At 35.5% G+C, this 20,206-nt stretch overlaps 1 protein-coding gene across 2 annotated transcripts in view; it reads left to right on the forward strand.

Moving 5' to 3' along the window:
• The window catches only part of CPNE8 (copine 8), a 67,569-nt gene extending 47,845 nt beyond the window's left edge, over positions 1-19,724 (forward strand). For both annotated transcript variants that reach the window (XM_017746015.1, XM_017746016.1), the window contains exons 14-20: positions 2,413-2,459; positions 3,103-3,284; positions 5,202-5,329; positions 8,756-8,858; positions 11,453-11,510; positions 14,191-14,264; positions 17,763-19,724. In XM_017746015.1, coding sequence (XP_017601504.1) covers positions 2,413-2,459; positions 3,103-3,284; positions 5,202-5,329; positions 8,756-8,858; positions 11,453-11,510; positions 14,191-14,264; positions 17,763-17,951 — 781 coding nt within the window. In that variant the 3' untranslated portion in view covers positions 17,952-19,724. The remainder of the gene's footprint in view (positions 1-2,412; positions 2,460-3,102; positions 3,285-5,201; positions 5,330-8,755; positions 8,859-11,452; positions 11,511-14,190; positions 14,265-17,762) is intronic.
• The last annotated feature ends 482 nt before the right edge of the window (positions 19,725-20,206 follow it).

Genomic DNA, 20,206 nt, shown 5'->3' on the forward strand with positions numbered 1-20,206 from the left:
GGCCACAAAGCTCCAAGACTTAGTGGACAGAAAAGATATTTCTGTGCAGAAGTTTCTATCTTGTTTCACATACTAGAAAAGGTAGTGAGCTAGTTATTTGTAAATCAGTAAAATTCAGTAGCTGAATCCTTTTGCAACTGAAGTATCCTTGTGATCTCCTGTCCCAGATTAGTGCAGGGTAAGAGGAAATGTTTTCCTCCCATCATGTTCAAAGCCTTACCTTTATCCAAGTGTTTAGAAATGAACACCTGTACATTCAAAAGGAGTTGGACACACATTTTTAATGGAACTGTATTGAATCATTGGTGGTCAGAAGGGAAGTTCAGAACTCCTTTCATGACAGCTATTTTAATCCAGGCAGCACACCGTCCACTGTAATGGGAGGCATATTTGCTGTTCAGAGGAGACTTGGCATGAGGAAGTTACAAAATAAGGGCTGCTGTTGCTACGTATTTTGGAAGCTTTGCCATGTGTTTCTTGTATCCTTGGAGAGTAGCAAGGAGTAATAAAAGTATGTAAGAGGAAGAGCTTGTAGAGACTTTATCTGAAAAATCTTCTGTATGTTGTTACAGCATTTGGCTCAACAAGCATCTGCAAAGGGGAAATTCTAAGTGACACTGGGTGTGTAGATGCCATGGAGAGAATGCAGCCTCTTGGTAGAATTAGTTACTCTGTCAGCTCTGTTGCAGAGTTCTTTGCAGTAAGTGGTTCTCCAACCTTCAACTGCTCCCCCCTGCTGACAGACCAGCTGGTTGTTATTCTGAAGCCATGGGGGGGAAATCCATGGTTCCTTCCAGTGTACTGTTTAAAAAACCGTAATCATTACAAATGTTATCAAATCTAGTAAAAAACTACATTCAGGCTTAATTTGTTCCCATGTGTATATCAATACTGATGGAGCTCTTATTAAAAGATGACAGGTTTCACTTAGCTCTCTCTGTGGCTGTGAGGTGAGGATTATTGTTCCTTTCAAGACGCTTTCTTCATTTCTCATGGTATATAGGATAAAATCACCTGTCCACTGTCAAATAAATAATGTATTTCTATAACAACTGAACTCTGGCCATAGTAGCAGTGATCTAAGCAGCACTGAATCCATAAGGCACATTGCTGTGCTTGGACATTCCACCTGAGTTGTGAGAGGACATTCAGCTGCTCAGCCTGCCTAGCCAGGTGTCATTATTTTAATGGCTTTCATGGAAAGCCTTGCGACCTCGCTGCATCACTGATCTAGGGGATGTTGTGAACCTTTGTAGCTCCCTGGAAAACTATATAGTTGGAAAAGCAGGTACAGAACTGTAGCCAATGAATTTCGTTTCAGAATACAGTAGGTTTTGTTGTCTTTCTGTGTTTTAAAATTTGCATTGTTTCATCAGTCACCTCAGTTTGAGGAACCACCAGCACCACCACTTTGAGGAATATTCCAGAAACTGATGCTGTCAGTCATTATCTGAAGTCACATGGAAATTGACTTTGTTCATTTTGCTGTTAGCTGTAGTTTTAATATTCTTTGTCTTACTTCTGTTAGCCATTTTCCTTATAAATCTTTTATAGTGCTTTCTCTTGATTCTGTCTTGAATTCAGATTCCTTTAAGCTGTTATATCTTCTTACCAATTGGATCAGAGTAGCTCATTCAGGAAATGAGTTTACAAATAAGTTTTGCTGTTCTTATGCAGAAGAAAACCTGTTTAGGGGTCTTTTTTCACAGTGACACATTCTTCAGCATGCAGAAGGATTTCTGTATTTGGTGTATCTGACATGTAGTGCGTGGAGGAGTCTTGTTACTCTTCAAACATTGCACCATACAGAAACCCTTAAAATTTAATTACAGTTTTGTTTAGAAGTGCCAATAGTGACTCCAAGCATAAGTTTAGGAACAGTTGTTATCATTATAGTTATGGTGATAATATTGATAGTTATATTAATAATTATAGTTTTGAGACATAATTTGTGATGCTGTTGGTGTTCCAAAGAGTCTTCTTGATACTGTGGATTTTGTAGGATTTTACTTGATTTTGGAGAGAGAGTCTGTGCATAGTCTGTCCAGCTTAATTGCTGTTAGCCTTGATCAGTATGATAAGGTAATACGTCCAACAAAAAAATCAGTATTACTGTTGAAAGTGAATTAATAATATTTATGGAAGTTACATTCTTATTAATGATTTATTTAGGATTTTTAATAAACAATGAAAAAAAGGAATGATGGAGTCAAGTAACTGTTTTCAGCGTGTTAGTAAGTTGGTGTTGTGTAGCCCTTGGCTTGAACCTTATATAAGAGTATTTTCAGTGTTTATTTACTCTATTAGAAAGTAAGTGTCCTACAGTTTGTCCACAAATGATAATACATCTCTGTTTATTTTTCTACATAGCAGTACAACTACTAATAAGATTTGTGTTTGCTTTTTCTGCAGAACTCAAATCAATTTCACAGTTGCTATTGATTTCACAGCTTCCAATGGTAAGAATAAAAATAAACATCTTGTGTGGGTTTGTGCTGTGTTCAGTTTTAAGCACATATATGTGTGTGTTTGTATCAGTATTCAGCTGGCACCACCTGGACTCAGGATTCCATTTTGCTTAGCAACAGATGAGAGGCCAATTCCTGTCTAGGAAAGCAGGACAAACAGAACAAATAAAAGTTGAAAAAGCTACATGTAAAATTGAATAATCAGAAACAGTTTGTAGATATCTGTGTAGTTTTTGATTATTATTATTATTTTTTGGTTTTTTATAACTGCTGGGAGAAAACTTAGAAGAACCCATTGAGAGGGGCCAAATAGTTCCAGGTAGAGTGAGGCTGAAGTGGGGTGAAGCAGAGATAAGCTGTGATCCTCCTCTAAAGCTGCTTTCAAAATGTCATAATACTTTTGTAAATTTTGTATTAAAAGTGTATAAATTGCACAAATCTAGAAGTTTCTTGCTGCCCTTTCAATGCTGAAATACAGCTACTGTTGTTATAATGTATTAGGAACTACTAAAAAACTACTAGTAATAAAATATGTTCAGAACACTGCATTTTTACCTGATACAACTTATCATTTTTAAGAGAGAAAATTCTGAGATGTTCAGTTTTAAAGTAAATCTCATCCTTGCTTCAACAGGTAACCCTTCACAGCCAACTTCATTGCACTACATGAATCCCTATCAGCTAAATGCTTATGGCATGGCACTGAGAGCTGTTGGTGAAATAATTCAGGACTATGATAGTGATAAAATGTTCCCAGCTCTAGGTTTTGGAGCTAGACTGCCTCCAGATGGAAGAGTATCGCATGAATTTGCACTGGTAAGTAAATAAATGTTTATATATTATTTGAATTCCTTTACTACAACAAAATTTTGGGAGTTAAGGTTGTAGTCTTAAGCAATTACTGGACAAGTAAAGAGCGGAGAATGTGCTGAGTCTTCTGTGCTAACTGCAAACAGTTGTTTCAAAACTTTTCATCATAGTGAAGTTATTTCACTTGAAGTTACAGAGAGAAATCCAGAGTCAAGAAGTCCCTGTAGGCCAAAAATTGTAATAAAGAAAAGTAATAATCTTTAACTGCAGCTGTAGCATTTTGAGAAACAGATGCTTCAAAGACTTCAGACTGAAGCTAATCTCTCTAAAAAAGCAAATGAATCATGATCCAAGATAGTATTTCATTATTATTCTTATTGTTCTGTCTCATTTTCTGGGATCACTTTATCTTTTACAGGCTGCTAGTTCAGAGACATAGGGATATCTAAGTGGACTAAAAGATGAGTTGATAAGAACAAATTTGAGATTGGTCCATGGGTCAGTTAAATTGCAAGCCTAAAATGTACCAAGATTTGCCAGAAAGGTTGATCTGGTATAACTGATGCTTGTGATTAGTGTTGATGTTTATATTTTTGTTCTCAGAGTAGGATAAAGTTGTCAGAATTACAGCAATGTAGGTATATCAGGAGAGTTCTAATCAGATAGCATCAAAGACATGGCAGAAGACAGGTGACTGTAGATGTGTATTTCTTCTGTCAGCCTGTGCTAGAAAACAATGCCACATGTCTTACTTCAGGGAAAGGTTTTCCACATAGGTAGTAATTTAAAACAGGTGCAATTACAAGTACTCATTTAAATTGCAGACTTTCTTTGGACTTTGTGTAGCAAGTTTAAATGTATTGATACATCTTTCAGTTTGAAGGATGTTTCTAAAATTAATTCACTTAATTTATGAACCATTGCGATGCTTTTATGGAAGAGAAGCACCACATACATTGTGTATATATGTGTGTATATAATCCATATATAAACATGGATTGGTGTCTCCCATGTAATGCTAAGCAACGTTTTCAGCTCTTTTTTTTTAATGTTCTAGAAAAATTCTGTGAAAAATCCCTTTTGGTTTTCTAGATTCTCAGGCAGGTATACTTCACCTCAGAATGAAATACTGGCACAGTAAGTCAATGAGGTTTTGGCATATGAAGGAGAGTAGGATGATTTGAAAGGTTTCATAGCCTTACATAGATCATTTGCCTGGCCTGACATGGTTCTGGAATTCAGCTTATATTTTGTATTGCCATCTGTAAAGACGTATCCTCATTAGAGAGTCGTTACGGAGATAGGTAGTAAAATGCCTGCCCTAAGAATTTACAGTACCAGCCATTTTGTTGCCTCCCAAAGAGTAAATTCCTTTCTTCATCTGTTTTTACCAGGTCAAAATTAATTTTTTGAATGCGGAAATGTTGGACCAAAACAATGAGAAGTTTGTAATTTACCTTACACTCTCATAAGTGTAAAAACATTGGGATCTGGTTACCATTTCTTTGTTTCACATTTTTAAAAGAATAAATCATTGAGCCTGAACTGTGCTTGTAAACACGGTTCCAGTTTTATATCTGACCTGTGATTCCTACCTTAAATCCATGCAGGGAGATGCCTGTTACTGTTGTCTGTATGAAGGAGAGTATAATTACACTAAAAATGCTATTCATGTCTAGGAGCCAGTCCCAGTGATTCAGACTGTGTGGAACATGAGGCTGGTAGAACCTCCTTACCTCAGCAGTTAACACTCACAAGCAGACATGACACTTACACTGGGCATTTGTAGTAAACTCTCTTAATAGATCCTAGAATCCTTAGGTCTTTGCCTTCTAAAAATGTACACTGGGTAGTGTTCATTAACCTACATAATTTTTACTTCATAATTACTTTCAGTGATTAATCATCTCTTGTTTTCATTAGAATGGAAACCCTCAAAATCCATACTGCCATGGAATTGATGGTGTAATGGAGGCATATTACAGGAGCCTAAAATCTGTACAGCTTTATGGACCAACAAACTTTGCTCCTGTAATTAATCATGTAGCCAGGTAAGCATCACAACAGGTACTGGGCAGAAACTTCTTAGTGTCAGAACAAGTGTTGCATAGAAAAGGATGCCAGTTACAGAGAAAGGTATTTATTTACAGTGGTTTTGTTTATTCAGTCTAATGATTACCTTGTGATTTTGAGTAGGTTTGGAGACCATTTGCTGGTATTATGCAGAATTTCATTGCTGATTAAAAGGTAATACAAGTGATCCAGTTGACCAGCCTGTGTTAAAATCTTAGCAGAAATCATAATGAAAGAAAATTTTTGTCATGTCATGTTCCTTTTTCATCCTTTAGAACACAGAATTATTGCTTCACAGAAAATACATACATCTATCAAAAATTTGTATAAAATCTGCATTTTTTTAGGTATATGTAGTTTCTCTAACCTCTAAATGTCCAAAATGTCTACAAAACTTGCCAGCTCTCTCTGTGCCAACAATTCCCAGCTGGTAGTGGTACTTTTCAGACAGTAGTACAGCTGTCATCGTTGGGGAACTGTGGTGCAGTTATGCAACACCTCATCTGACTTCTCAAAATAAAAACCTTCCTGTGTCTATAGAAGTTCCTTAAGCGGGATAATGTTGCCTTATTTTGACAGACAAGATCTTGACTTATAATCTTGAGCTCAAGATTTTGGCAGTATAATATCTCCATGAATTTATATAGGAAAGTGATATGGCTTAGGTGATTTGTTGAACAGATTTTATTTTATTTATAGACACAGAGAAAGAACTACTGGTTACAAAATAAAGAAGTAGGGATGTGTAAATAATTGTACTGGTAATGTTTTATTTATGAACTTGCAAAAAACCTAATTTTAATAGCAAGAAATACTTACTTATTATCTGGTTTGGCTGTTGTTAGTTCTACAGACCAGCAAAAATAATTTGCGAATTTCTGTGGTGCAAAGAATTTTCTGTGCCCCTGAGCATGGCTAGATAGCTGATTTCATCTATTTATCCTTAGGGTTAGTTGTTTCTTCTTCAGATCATACAATTAAAATTATATACATGTGTATTACATTGCTTGTTATCTGAGAGTAGCTGTTGCCTTTAAGCTTTCCTTTGACATGATCTCTTCAGTAGCAGTTTTCCATTTGTGTGGCACCCAGTGTCTGCATTATCCACATTATTTGGAAATCTAACTCATCAACTTCCCTGGCTCTTTCTTTTTCTTCAGAACTGGTCATAGCGGCTGAGATGCCTGGCTCAGAACTTGGCAGTTAACCTCATTGCAAAAATTGAAAATTTTGATCCAATGTTATCAAACCATTGGCATAAAATCAGTTCTTTTTCTCACCAGTTGTTTCTCAGGAATATCTGTCAACTTTTGCAGAATAACAGAAGACTGTCCACCAGTATTAGTCCTTCTGCTGAACTTTTGTCTTTTTTATCAAGTTGTTGCAAACCTTGGGAGCTCCTCCTGGTGGCAAATCTTGCTACATGATAGTGGGAGAGCTAAGTGTCTTCACAAGGATTTCTACTGCATGATCATCCCTAAAGCAATCTGTGTATCAGTCCAGTTCTCAGTAACACCATTTTCCTTCAATGTTCAATTTCTTGATTATTCTCTTGAGTCTCAGGGACATGGTACTGACCTGCATTTACTCTTTGAACCTACCTTCATTCTTAAAGAAATTTATTCTTTCCACATCCCTCCTACTTAAAAGTATGCCTCTGATGAAATCTCTGTAAACAGTGTCAGATATTACTATGCTGTTGTGATCTTGGAGCTCTTTGGAAACACTTTAAGCAAATAAGGATTTTATTATCCTTTCCCGAGTTAGGGAGTTATCTAAACTACACCAAATTCAACTTAGTGTCTTCTCTCATCTCCCCTCCTCATAAAAGATCTTTCTTGCAAAAGGTTTTGGAACATTTTCATCTGTAAAAAATTCGAAATAATCAAATTTCTGTTCCATTTCTTCAGTGTAGGTATGTAGACAGTATTAAGTGCTCAGAAAGGTTAATAATGTTTATTTTACTCATCATACCTTGTCAAGGCAATCATCATTGAAAAGATTATAAGCATTGTGGAAAAATGAGATAAAAGAAGCCTCTGCATGGTAGTGAAAATGTGTTCCATGGTAGCTTTTGTTAATCTCGATATTTAACTATCAGTCTCTACTGCCAGCAGGCAAGTAGGTGATATCCAACAGGTTCACTGCTCATATGGCTTCTTTACCCATCTGTATCCTGGGGAGAGGGTGGAAGATGGTGGCTTTCTGTAAGTTAATTATGGCTTTCTCCAAACTCTTATAAATGTTGTGGCTGCAGCATTGTATTTATCAGCAGTACTTGCTTGACAGTGCATTGTGTTATCATCAGAGTTAGAATTTTCTAAGCATATGCAACCATCATTGAACATACTCTGTTCAGTGAACCAGGTCTTTCATATTCAGTGACCAAAAAAATAGTGAGTTCTTTGGCAGTCATATTATGTATTTGGGCATGTATTCAAAAGTATTCCTGTGGCAACTCATTTTTCTCTTTTACTGCTCTCTATACAACTCACTGCAGAAAGTTCTACTTTTTGACTCCTAAACAGCACCAAGAGCCTTCATGGAAGTAGGAACTGTAGTGGCTGTGAAGCAGCAAACAGCTTCCCACAAAAAAAGTTCTTCTGTTCAGGCTGCAGGATTTAGTGGGGCTTCTATGGACTCACTCTCTTTCAGGACTTTGCAAACCTTCAAAAGCTGCTCGTTTTCAAAGAGTAGTTGCTTCTTGGGTCCTTTGACTGAGGTGGGAATGGCACTGGGTGTATTTTATCTTGCATTCCTGTACAGCACAGGGAGAACCTTGAGTCTTGAAGGAAAGGACATCTGTGGGTCGTGCAAAGAAATGAATATCTAAACCAGGGCTGCAGGGTGCGTGTTCAGCCATTTTACAAATGTACACATAAATGTGAACTATAAATCTGAATCATGGTCAACAGTAAGTAACCTGGTTTTGTAAGACAAAAAAAAAACCAGAAGAAAAAAATACGCAACATGTTAATTCCTGATAAATTTTATTTGTGATATAAACCCAACCATTCAGTATTAATGTATACCCTTCATAGGAAGCGATGTACCCAGTAGGTAATACCTGTTAAACAACTTGGACTTTCTAAGAACTCATGATTCTGTAAAGGGCATTCTATCCATGCTCCTTTTGGTAGTGGTGCAGTTCCCATTTTTCACTGATACAGCACATGCAGATCATCAATATCAATATTGTATTAGTTCTGTTTTTTCAATGTTCTCATTTAAAAGTAGAATGTCCAGCTTAGATATGAATGTCTTTAATTTTGAAATTCCCTGTGTTATGTTTGTGAGTCCTTGGTAGTCAGATTTTACAAATACAGCTTGTTTTCATATTAATTCCTTTTATAAAGTTGGTTTGTTTTTTTTTTAATTTTATAATGTTCATTTTCTTCCCTTAGATATGCTGCTTCAGTAAAAGACGGCTCCCAGTATTTTGTTCTTCTCATTATTACAGATGGAGTTATATCTGATATGGCTCAGACAAAAGAATCCATAGTGAATGTAAGTTTTGCTGAAAGTGTTGAAATTTAAAAGAATTGTTTCTAGGAATTAATCTTTTAGGCAATAAAGTGAATGGGTTAATAGTTCAGGCACTAGATTTGTTCCATAAGTACCCATTTTTACCAAGCAGGAAAAGTTTATTATGCATGAAGATGAAAAGAAAACAGAAGCTGAACTCAACCTTAGATAGTGTTCTGTGGTAAATGATACTCTTCTCTCTAACACTTGTTTTCATGATTTTCCTCATCTGCTTGTTGCTTCCTCCTTCCTCATGCACATCCCACCATGCAGTTTTGCTTAGTAAACTGTTCTCTGTCTTTCTCATAATTGTAGACAGCTTTGATCCACACACTTTTTAAAAACTGCCCCCAACTTTCTGATCCTGAGTGGCAAGCATACCAGTCATCTGATTTCCCTCAAAACAGTCCCCTAGAATTCTGAAAATTCCTTATTATTTGTTAGTTTCTGCATTATTTTGAGTATTTTTCTCTTCAAAACTGCCATGTGTTTAAGTAATATTCTGTATTATGAGCAGGTTCTATTGTGCGTTTTCCCCCTGGGAAATTTCAGATTAAAGTACACACAGAAACACTCCTAGGCATGGTTGGAAAAGATCTCTATCAATAGTTTTTAGCATAGCACAGTGGATCTAGTTAACAGCCAAGTGGTGAGTTGAAAAGCCTACATTAAAAGCCTACATTTAGCATCACGTCCAAATGAATAGTGTAGAATTAGGTGGCAGAGTTTGGAAGACCCACTTTCACTACCTGCTGTAGAGATTTGATACTGTTGCAGTTTGTGGGGTGCGCATGAAAATACTGCCCAAGTGCTCTGCCTTTCACTGAGGGGTTAGAAAGATGCCCTTGAGTTCCAGCCTGCAGCACACAGAGTCTGTGTAATGATAAGCTTGGAAGTTCATTCTCTAGCCCATACAAAGTTTGAAACATAATTTCTTTCAGATGAGCTTCTTCTGGGTGACAAAAAGACTCAGTGGAGAAAAAAAGAGCAGCTTTTGATTCTAATTCACCCTTCCATGTGAAGTCTGTGCATAAGAGAGCAGCAAGTGCAGTTGTCTAATACCTTGCAAGGTTAATTCATTTGCCACTAAAACGTACAGAAGAACCTTGTTTTCAGTAATAGTTCATTTCAAGGAGTAATGGCTGTTAGTCTACAACTGTCTGGAAGCACAGCAGATGTGTTGTTAGCCTGGAATAAGTGGAAGCTTGGGAATATTTGCTGTCTTGTTTTTCTATGAAGATGCCTTCATTTTTCTGCATATTTCTTGAAGTGTGAGCACAGTATATTCTGACAGAACTAATTAAATGCTGTTTGATAGCAGTTTTTTCAGTCTTAATAATACCCATAATACTAGAAAGGGTAATGATGTCCAATGCAACTTGATGTGTATAAAACTCAAGAGTATATTTCAATTTTTAACATTAATTGTGCTTTTAGGCATCTTTCTCGTTACAGCATATATGTCAGATGCATTCTGTTCTACCAAACTGTTTAAAGGTCATGCTGTCATTCAGGAAATGCCAACACTTAAGTTTATGAGCAAAAGCTTAATAACTCTTTGTCTTTATGCCGTCCTTGCCACTTGCTGTTTCATATTTCATTGCATCACATAATTCTGTGTCTGTGTGAGTAGGGATCTCATTCTGTTCTAAGAGATCAGAAGGTGTACATCTATGATTTTTTTGTCCAGTTTAATGTTTAAAATGTCTGTAGACATTTTACGGTTTATCAGAATATCTCAATAAGCAACAGAATTATCAGAATTATCTCAATAAGTTGTCAACCCTGACATTTGCTGAATGTTCTTTGGTTTTAGTTGTTACCTTCTTCATCAGAGGCAGATTCACATTATTTCTACGAACTGGTGCTACTATCAGGGCAGGAGAGTCCAATATTTAGGATAGTGTCTTTGTAATTTTAAAGATTTTACAGAGTTTATTCAGGGAAGGCCAGATATCATCTTTGAATGAAAAAGATAAAGTAAAATTAAAAATCTTACCACAGGCCAATTCTATATCTTGGTTGTCTGTGACAGGGATGATTGACCAGAGTAAAATTTCATTAATTGAATAAATGTAATATATGTATTGCTCAAATAGATTATTTATTTTCTTTTAAAAATTGGCATAAGATCAATGTACAAAATAGTGTCCCATAGTTCCAAGCAGCTGTGTAATATCAAAAAAACAGCAAAGCACATTTAAATAAATGTCAGCCTGTTATTAGGTTCATATTTGCAATTACTGTCAGTTTACAAAAGTTTCTAAGAGAAATTTGTCCTCTTAGTTGTCCTGTTAGTATTAAATCCTAACATAGTTTGTTGTGTTTAATTAGCATCCTATATGATTCAAAGACTTGGTAACGAAAAAATAAAATGATCATGAGCCTTTCTATCTTCATCCAAGATGTTTTGTACCATTTAAGCAGATAGTTTACACCACTCAACTATTTAAGGGAAAAAAATTGTTCTTTAAAACATAATTTCTGTGTGTTTTTTGTTCACCTTGTTCTCAGATCTCATAGTATTGGCAGAGGTTATGTAATGCATTAAATCTCTTTCTCCTCTTCTTTTGAAGGCTTCGAAACTTCCCATGTCCATAATTATAGTGGGGGTAGGACCAGCAGAGTTCGATGGTAAGTGTTCTAGTGTTTTTTCTAAATTTTTTTTTCTATTTGCTTACATTTTAGTAATATGTGGCTTTTCAAACAAATACTGTTCTTCAAATGAACATTATATGAAGTGAGGAGTGAGTGCTGTTGTCATTTCCAGCTGGATTGATTGATTGATAACTCAGTGTGATTACAAGCTACCATGTGGAGCTGTGTAGCCCCTCAGGCTCTCTGTTCAAGTCAGAACCATATGGGGGCTCAGCATTTATAGTAAAGTAAATATACTTAAGAAATGTTAAATTTCTCCAACACAAATATTTAGATGCCTCGTGAAGTGTCAGTTGATTGGAAATACTGATCTTACTGCAGTAATAAAATCTTGAGAAAAAAATATATTTGAGGTGGTCTGGGTTAAACAGGGTTTCACTTGGTAACTGTGCAGCAGCATTCAGAGAATATTACAGCAGGAGAGAAATTACCAGGTTATTTACATATTCTTTCGATGATATTCTGGAACACCATTCTCTATTGCAATAACTAAGTTGCTTCCATTATTTTTATTAATTTATTAAGTGTATATCACTGCACTGTGAAGTGCAGACATTCTGTGTGTGTCTGTTCCTCAAAGCCCTAAATCCTTTCTTTTTCATTCCAGTACATCTGGTTAGACAGTATGCCCTCTGTTGCACTGAAATATACTTAGTACTACTACCACAGATGTTTAATGTTGACTAATGACTGCATGTCTTAATTTTTGTACAAATACTCTAAGTGTATGAAAAAAGAGGAAAAAAAATAAGACAAAAAAATTTATTTTATTTTAGATTTATTTTATTTTATTACAAGCATTATTCTTGTGCTGTTTGGCAAGTGGTATATTAGTGATAATTTTAAGTATCTTATTCTGTGAAGAAATTGTCCAGGTGAACACTTACACTTCAGATGATTGTATGCCCCAATCAACGAGAAAAGTTTATATTCATAAATGCATATGATGGAAATTTGTAAACTTCATTTTTACTCCTGAGAATTCCAGCATGGTCCTGTGTTACTCACCATCTCTCACCCCTCCGTTGCATTTTCCCTTTCTCCCTGTTTGTCTAGTCCTTGGATTTGCCCAGGCTCCCTCTCTGTGTCAGGACATGTTCTTGGGGTGTCATCCCTTCCCTTTTCTGAAGTTAGGGTTCTGTTTGTACTGCAGAATACAGTTTCCATCTTTAGAGCCACAATCTTGGAGTGCTTTGCCTCAGTGAGATTCACCTATTAGGTGTATGCCAAGCCTGTAGTCCCTCAGTGCCCAAGAGGGCAGAGAGAAATTACCTCCATCTACAGAAATTGCTTCTGAACAGACTCCCTGTCTGCTGTGGATGCTGAGGAAGTGTGGGTGCAGGGGCGTGTGGCTTAGGCACTCTCCTGACATTTCAAGTGTCTCTGAAGCTTCAGTTCTGCCACAGAGAGACCAAGCTGCTCCTCTTCAGATACCACTGTTCCCTAGATGTCCCAGCCCCTGGGGACTACCAGAGGGGTTCTTAAAAGTCTGAAGCTTGGGTAGAAGACACATATATTTGGCAGAGCTTTACTTAAAGGATGTGAGGATGACTGTAACAGATCACAAAAGGGGCAGTTTTGCCCAGTATTCTATGTCTGACATGGCCATGGGTAGTTTCCTAGAGAATGTTAAGAACAGACTAAGCAAATATGATACTTCCCTGAATACTGTTTTTAGGTTGGAGTTTCCTGAGCAGGATGTGCTTTATGGCTATTTTGGAAATTTTTTAGTGAAACTCCTTCAAATACTTGTTGAGTCTCCTGGTTTGAACTCATGCACATTTTTGCAACAGCATCATCGGGCAACATGCTCTGCAAACCTGATTTTTTTCTTTGAACAAATATGCTCTGTTCAGCTTGGTTTCTGATAGTGTCATTTATACTTTGTAGTTCCTGCTTCAGAAGAACTAGGTTTTGAAGTGCTGGTTTCAGTGAATTCAGTCCAGTTTGTAAACCCCTGAGAAGCTCAGTGGTGCAGGGCTTTGATTTTTGTAGCATACACTGAAAGAAAGTTTGTAGAATTGCAGATCCAACATCTGAGCAATAATCTGAGATCCCGAATCTATCAATTCCAGCGCTGGCAAGACAGCAGGTACATCTTTCTACCTGGAATAGCTTCCAGGTATCTGGACAACAGAGCTTTCCTGTATGAGCTTCCTGCTCAAAAGATACAAGAAGAATTACACAATAAATTTAGTAATTTTTTTTAAGCACTCCTCATTCCTATACATTAAAAGATACTGCTTTTTCACTATGAATGTGAGTTATTACCCCTTTATGCTGTATCCTGTATCTTCCGTAACAATAGCTGCTGAAGATGAATTCTTCTCCACCTCTGAAAGTATATATATTGCCTTACAAAACCAGATATACTTGCTGTTTTGAGAGATGAAAGGATAAAAACTTTGTCATAGCCTGTTCTTTTCTGAAGGTGACAGTAAAGATAAAAGTATGTATTGTCACCATGAAAAAGTGCAAAACAACTACAAAACATGATGTATTTTCTGATGCAAATGATCTTAAAAGAGTTACGTAAAAAAGAATTGTTGGTTTTGTTGCTCTAAAGTGTAAGTTGTCTGAACTTTTTCTCAGTAAGATGATTTTGTTGTGTACCTGAACTTACAGGGGTTTTTTTGTTTGTTTGTTTTCTTTTAAGCTATGGAAGAACTGGATGGGGATGTAGTGAGGATTTCTTCAAGAGGAAGGTTTGCAGAAAGAGACATTGTGCAGGTGGGAGAGAAAATATATTCTCATAGATTTTACTGTTCCTCTTTTTTTTGAATTCTTGTTTCTATCTATATTCCTACCCTTCATTTTACCTTAGAACTGAGATACTTTATGTTGAAGTGTTTATAACAAGCTCAGAAACTCTCTGTGATACCTCTGAGCCGTTTTGTAACACGCAGTAGTGGATCTGCATTTGTTAGGAAATGACCCCAAACTGGCAGGACACTATTATAAAGTCTTAGTGTTATACAGCCATGGGAGAAGAGTTAGCTGCTGAAAATTTGGAGAAACATACAGTTTCTCGAAAAAATGGTATCAGTCTAAAAGCAAATCTTTTATGGAAGACATGTTTTCCTGGTAGTGGCTGAATACATTTATAAAATAGAGTATTTAAGTTGGAAGGGACCTGCAACAGAGTTCTAGTGCAACTGCCTGGGCACTTCAGGGCTGACAAAAAGTTAAAGCATGTTAATAAGGGCATTGTCCAAATGCCTCTTAAACACTAACAGGCATCCTCAGATTTAAACCTCACCTTAGATCTGCCATTTCTTCTTCTCCCTTTGTTCCTCCTATTTGTCAAACTTCATAGTGTTCACTTATTTTTCCTCTTACTTATTTTCAATTATTTCCTTCAAGATAGGTTGGATTTTTATATTGTTGTTTAGTAGAATATGTATATAGAGAGAGAATAACTGAGCTGTATGAATAGCTCATACTGCATGATAATTAAGGTCAGATTGCAGATAACGAACTTTGGGATATATATATATTTGTTTCCATTTATATCTGGAGGAACTGAAACTTTGCAAAATGTTTAACATTACAAGTACTTATACATGAATGTTTAAGGATTGATTGATAACTGCTAGTGGATGTAGTATTTCAATCCAAGGAAGTATTCAAAACATGTATTTGACACCTGCTTTTATAGTTTGGTTTTATTAGAATACAAAAATAAAGAAAGCTACATAAATATATGGAAATGAAAATGATCAGATTTTTTTTTCAGTCTTCTTGCATACTACATTAAAATTTCATCTCCATTTTTTTTCTAAATGGGGATCAGAAATGAGCATAAGATGACAGAAGTTAAATTACCCTTGTACTCTTTATGGATATACATTAAAGACAGGCATGGAGTCTTGAATTCTAATAATTGAAAAAGATACTTTTTTCATTTTTGCAACATACAAAGACAACAACTGATGGGAAAGTGAGATACCAAAACTCTTAGAAGAGTAAAACATACTGGCTTCTTTAGTCACTGTTGTCAGAAAGGTAACTGTAAAAGTAGGGATGATGTAGGACAGCTGAACAGGGATAAATTGTTTCAATGATAAATTGTTTCTCATTTTGTCAAAGCCTTTGCAGTGTTCCTTGGTGTCCATACTGGGCTGGAGAGGAGCTATCTGTAATCTGTTATGCTGTAGATGTCAGTGCTTTCAACAGAGCAGTATGTGGGGTGGACTCCAAGCTAGGATTTCTGCAAAGCCCTGTGTGCCATGTCAGATTTTTTAAAGCTAATTCAAGTATCTCTGGCATGTATTACACTTATGTTTAAATGCATCTAAATATAAACAACATAATTTCTCTAAAAAACAGCAGCCCTAAAAGCTTCAAAGAGCATAAATGGATGGAGTTCTAACATGTTATAAACTACTTGTGAAAATGCTTTGCATCAGAGAAATACTAACCTATGCTGAAAAATAAAAAAGCAATATGCAATGAATACCCTTTTGTATTTCTTTGGAATTCATTGCATATCAGAATTGTAATAAAACATTTATTTATTATTAATATATTTTAATCAGAATATTGCCCCATGACATATTGAATTAACTGAAGGCAGTATTATTTTGTGCTCTTTTTCAGTCTAAATGCTAACAAATATTTACTTTATAGCCTGACTAACTAAGTAAATAAAAAGGGATTCTGTCAAACCCTCTAAGTTGGGTTTTACCTTTATTTTGTATCTGGCAGGCTAAAACTGATTTGCCTTTATAAAACTAACTACTCAAATACAAAAAATGTATTTTTGGGGTGTATTAGCTTAATTGAAATTAACTAGCAAAATTACCTATTAATTCTAACAGTATTGTCAAATATTTTGCTTAAACTAGTCCAGGAAAAGTTTGTCTGTTAAGTGAGTCACTGTATGTGTTGTATTTACTACTGACTGCAGTTAATGTAAAGGCGTGTTCTTCACTGTTTCCTCCTCACTAGTACCTATACATATTGTAGGGACTCTGTGTTACATATGTACCATTTCTTCCTCAGTTTTGTTTAATTTCTACTCCTTTTTTATCCTTTTGCTGTTGAAGATGTTTGAGGAGAATACTTACTTGTAGTGTTTGCACCTGTTGTTTCTCTTGAGAATTTTGCCTATTAGCCTTTTTAATTAAACTCTTAAATTATAGAAAAAGCACTTGACATTCCACCAGTCTCCCTTTGGTTTCTCTTAATTCTCTTTCATTTGACTCCTCTGCCATCTCTACTTCTCCATGTTAGCTGTCCTTGTACATCTCTAGGTTTGCTTACCTGTCCATAGTTCCTCCAGCTCCTCTGACATCTGCAGTGTGAGGAGAGGCAAGGAAGAGCTAAATCAGGCCATCACTGTTGTATAATTGCATTTCAACAATTACACAGTTGAAATAGCCCCACTTTGCTACAGAGCAGTGGTCTGAGATTTCATGTCTGCAGACTAATGGGTAAGGTGATCTCTTAGGATGGGAGACATTTTGTTCTTTAGCTCAGACTGCATGTATTTTTTCATAAGGAAGAAAATCAAGGAGACTGGATTGTGTCTTTTTTCTATGCCAGTAGCACAAGCATCTCATTAAGTATTACAAAATTGAAGCCAGGGCTGAGCAGGTAGCTGGTTTAGGTGTTGAACAGCTGGGTATCACATAACAAGTTCTTCTTTGATCCAATCCTTTTTGCTTAGCTTCTTTATGCATCTGTTAGTATCATATTAAAAGTGTTCAGGTGGTTCATAGTTCTACTACATATAATACAAAATGGTCAAAAATCTGAAGTCATCCTTTCTGTTTTGTTCAGTTCAGGGATCGAAAAAATCTATTCACCAAGTGCTGGAGTGGAGGCAGTCTGTTGGGTGGCCCCAGGAGCAGGGAATGTAAGCTAAGAACAGCTTTCTGAGACAAAATTACCTTCTTGTATGGAAAGGGTTGAGGGATAACCTGAATATATCAATGAAGAATATCATCAGCAATCTGAGTTAGCCATGGCTTATGTGAAGGGGTTCACCCAAGTGAAAGCATGACATTCTTTCTATTAGAAGACCGATCTATAAAAATTGAGATACAATGTGTATTTATAAAATACATAATATAAAACACAATGTATGTATATGTATGTTAAAAATGTGTAAGGTAACATATTAATCTCCTCTAACTCCCTAGGTTAAGCTTTCTTATTTTTATGTGGTAAGATGTATTCTGTGTCTGCTTAATGACCTGAGTGAACATCTCTTTTGTTTTGTAGTTTGTGCCATTCCGAGATTACATTGACAGAAGCGGAAACCACGTGCTAAGCATGGCAAGACTTGCTAAAGATGTTTTAGCTGAAATCCCAGAGCAGTTTCTGTCCTACATGAGAGTCAGAGGAATAAAGCCATCACCTGCACCACCACCCTACACACCCCCGATTCACGTGCTGCAGACTCAGATATGACTGCTCCGAAGTGCTTAGCATTTATCACTAATCTCTGGATGCAGCAGTAGCTTCTGGTAACTTTTTGAAGCTAGGAAAGTTCTCTTCACATACCAAAATTCTCCTATAGTTGCATAAGCAACTGGAAGGCTTTTAAATGCTAGGAGCAAAATGTTGATGTTCTGGGACTTCTTTTTTTTAATCCAAACACCCTACTTTTTGATGTATTTATTGAAGGGGGAAAGCACAAGTCAGGTTTTCAACTCAGAAGATTGGGTCCTCTCTGAATACTGTGTGTATATAAGTGTATAGGAATGCTATTACTCTGTATCAATGTTTACATGTTACTATTTTTAAATTTCAGTACTTTTATAACTATTCTTAAGAATAAAAGTTTGGAATATTGACTCACATGTCTTCTAGTTTGCAATAGTTTGTCACAAGATAACAAGAGAAGCAATATCTCTTTGAATGTTTTTCCGGACAAATACAAATGAAAGCTAAGAAAAGGACAAATATATCTATGTGTTTTCAAGCAACTGAAGTGCTTCAATCAGTGCTCAGTAATCCATTCATCTCATGTATTGAGAATTTCGACTCCTAAATGTGAATAACATAATTGCATATGACTTATAACTAACTCCAGACTCAGAGGGGGAGGTATGTGTATTTTTTCAGAGATTCTCCAATTTCTGAGTTTATCTAAGTTTACAGTTTTTAAAACTAACTACTGAAACAAATTAGAATAGTTATTTGCTATATTTAATTAAAGAAAATTACCTCAATCCAGAACTATCAGAGTATTATAGTTGACTCACTGAGCTCATTAAATCATATCATGCATTCCTTAAAGCACTGGAAATTTTGCATCAGAAATGTCTTTTGAAGTGATTACAGCAGATGTTTTATAATGGACCATTTTAAACTTTAAAAATTTAAAATCTTTACTTTTTTTTTTTTCTAGATTGCCCATTCAAAGGGATGCTGACTCTTAATATTTGGGTTTAATATTGTCATTTAATCGCATTTCCATTCAGGGTGCATGAATAATAAAGTTAATTAACTGGTTTAAAAATTGCACAACTACGTTGCTTTGTGCACAATTTTGTGTACGGAACTACCCAAAAAATTTTATTATATGCCTGTTCGTATATAATTATAAAATGGTTTTGCATGTATATTTTGTACAAAACACACAGTTTTGTGAGTTTGTGTCAGATACATTTTATTTAGAACAAATGGCCTTAAATTTCACAAAACTCCTGAAATGATTGTGAATTGCCTTCAAATACTGTTTAAACTGAACATTTTAATTTTTTGTGTCACAGTTGTAACTGTCTTGTATACGTAACTTTTTTCTTTGCATATAACCTGTTTACTAATTCTGTTTCTTACTACTGTATGTTGTAATGTACATTATAAAACTAAGGTGCATTTTTTAAGCATGAGAAGTTTTTTGCCAGAAAGCATATCTTCAATATTAATGGCATATAACTATGAAATGCAGAATCTTCCATTTTTAAATATATATAACTTCCTTTAACTCTTTCATGTGGGAAATTATGTTTTCCAAATAATGATTCTGTTAGCAAAAAAGAAAAATAATTTTTTTGTAAAAGAAAAATCTTGTTTTATTTTTATTTCAAAACAGTTTTTACATAAATATGGAGTTTAATTTTCTCACCAAACTATGTATTTCTCAGTGGATTGATGTTGCATGAGTGAAATTTGATACTTGGCAACTACAAATTTTGATGAAAGTGCATCATAAAGAGTAAGTTTAAATCTGCTGAATGCTGGTGGTGTTCTCCTTTCATCTTCTGCTTTTATTTTTTTGCACCGACACTGTTGGCACTTTTGAAAAATACTGAAGTAAAACTATTTTTTTTGTTGTTTCATTTGATTAGACAAATCTTTATGCTGATACTTGTATTGGTTCCCAGTGGGCCATGTATTTAACATATCACTAGAAGGCCAGAAAACAAACTTACTCAGTTGAGAGTAATTTATTAGCTCTCATTTAGCCAGCACCTTCTATTAGTTCAAAAATTAGTCTCAAAACTAATTTAGCAGTTCATTTAACAAGTGAAAGAACTTTTGAAGATAGGTATTACTTCATCAAAGTTATTTTGTCTGTCCAGCCTAAGTACCAGCATATTCTATTCCACACTGTTGGGGTTTTTTCATCTCTTTGGTATTGGGTTCTAAATATAACATATTTAATGGAAAGAAATAGTTGTGATAAGTGGACTGAGAATTCTAGTGGAAAAAAGCTT

Source organism: Corvus brachyrhynchos, unplaced genomic scaffold, assembly GCF_000691975.1.
Source record: "Corvus brachyrhynchos isolate BGI_N302 unplaced genomic scaffold, ASM69197v1 scaffold239, whole genome shotgun sequence".
In the NCBI taxonomy this organism is placed as follows: Eukaryota; Metazoa; Chordata; class Aves; order Passeriformes; family Corvidae; genus Corvus; species Corvus brachyrhynchos.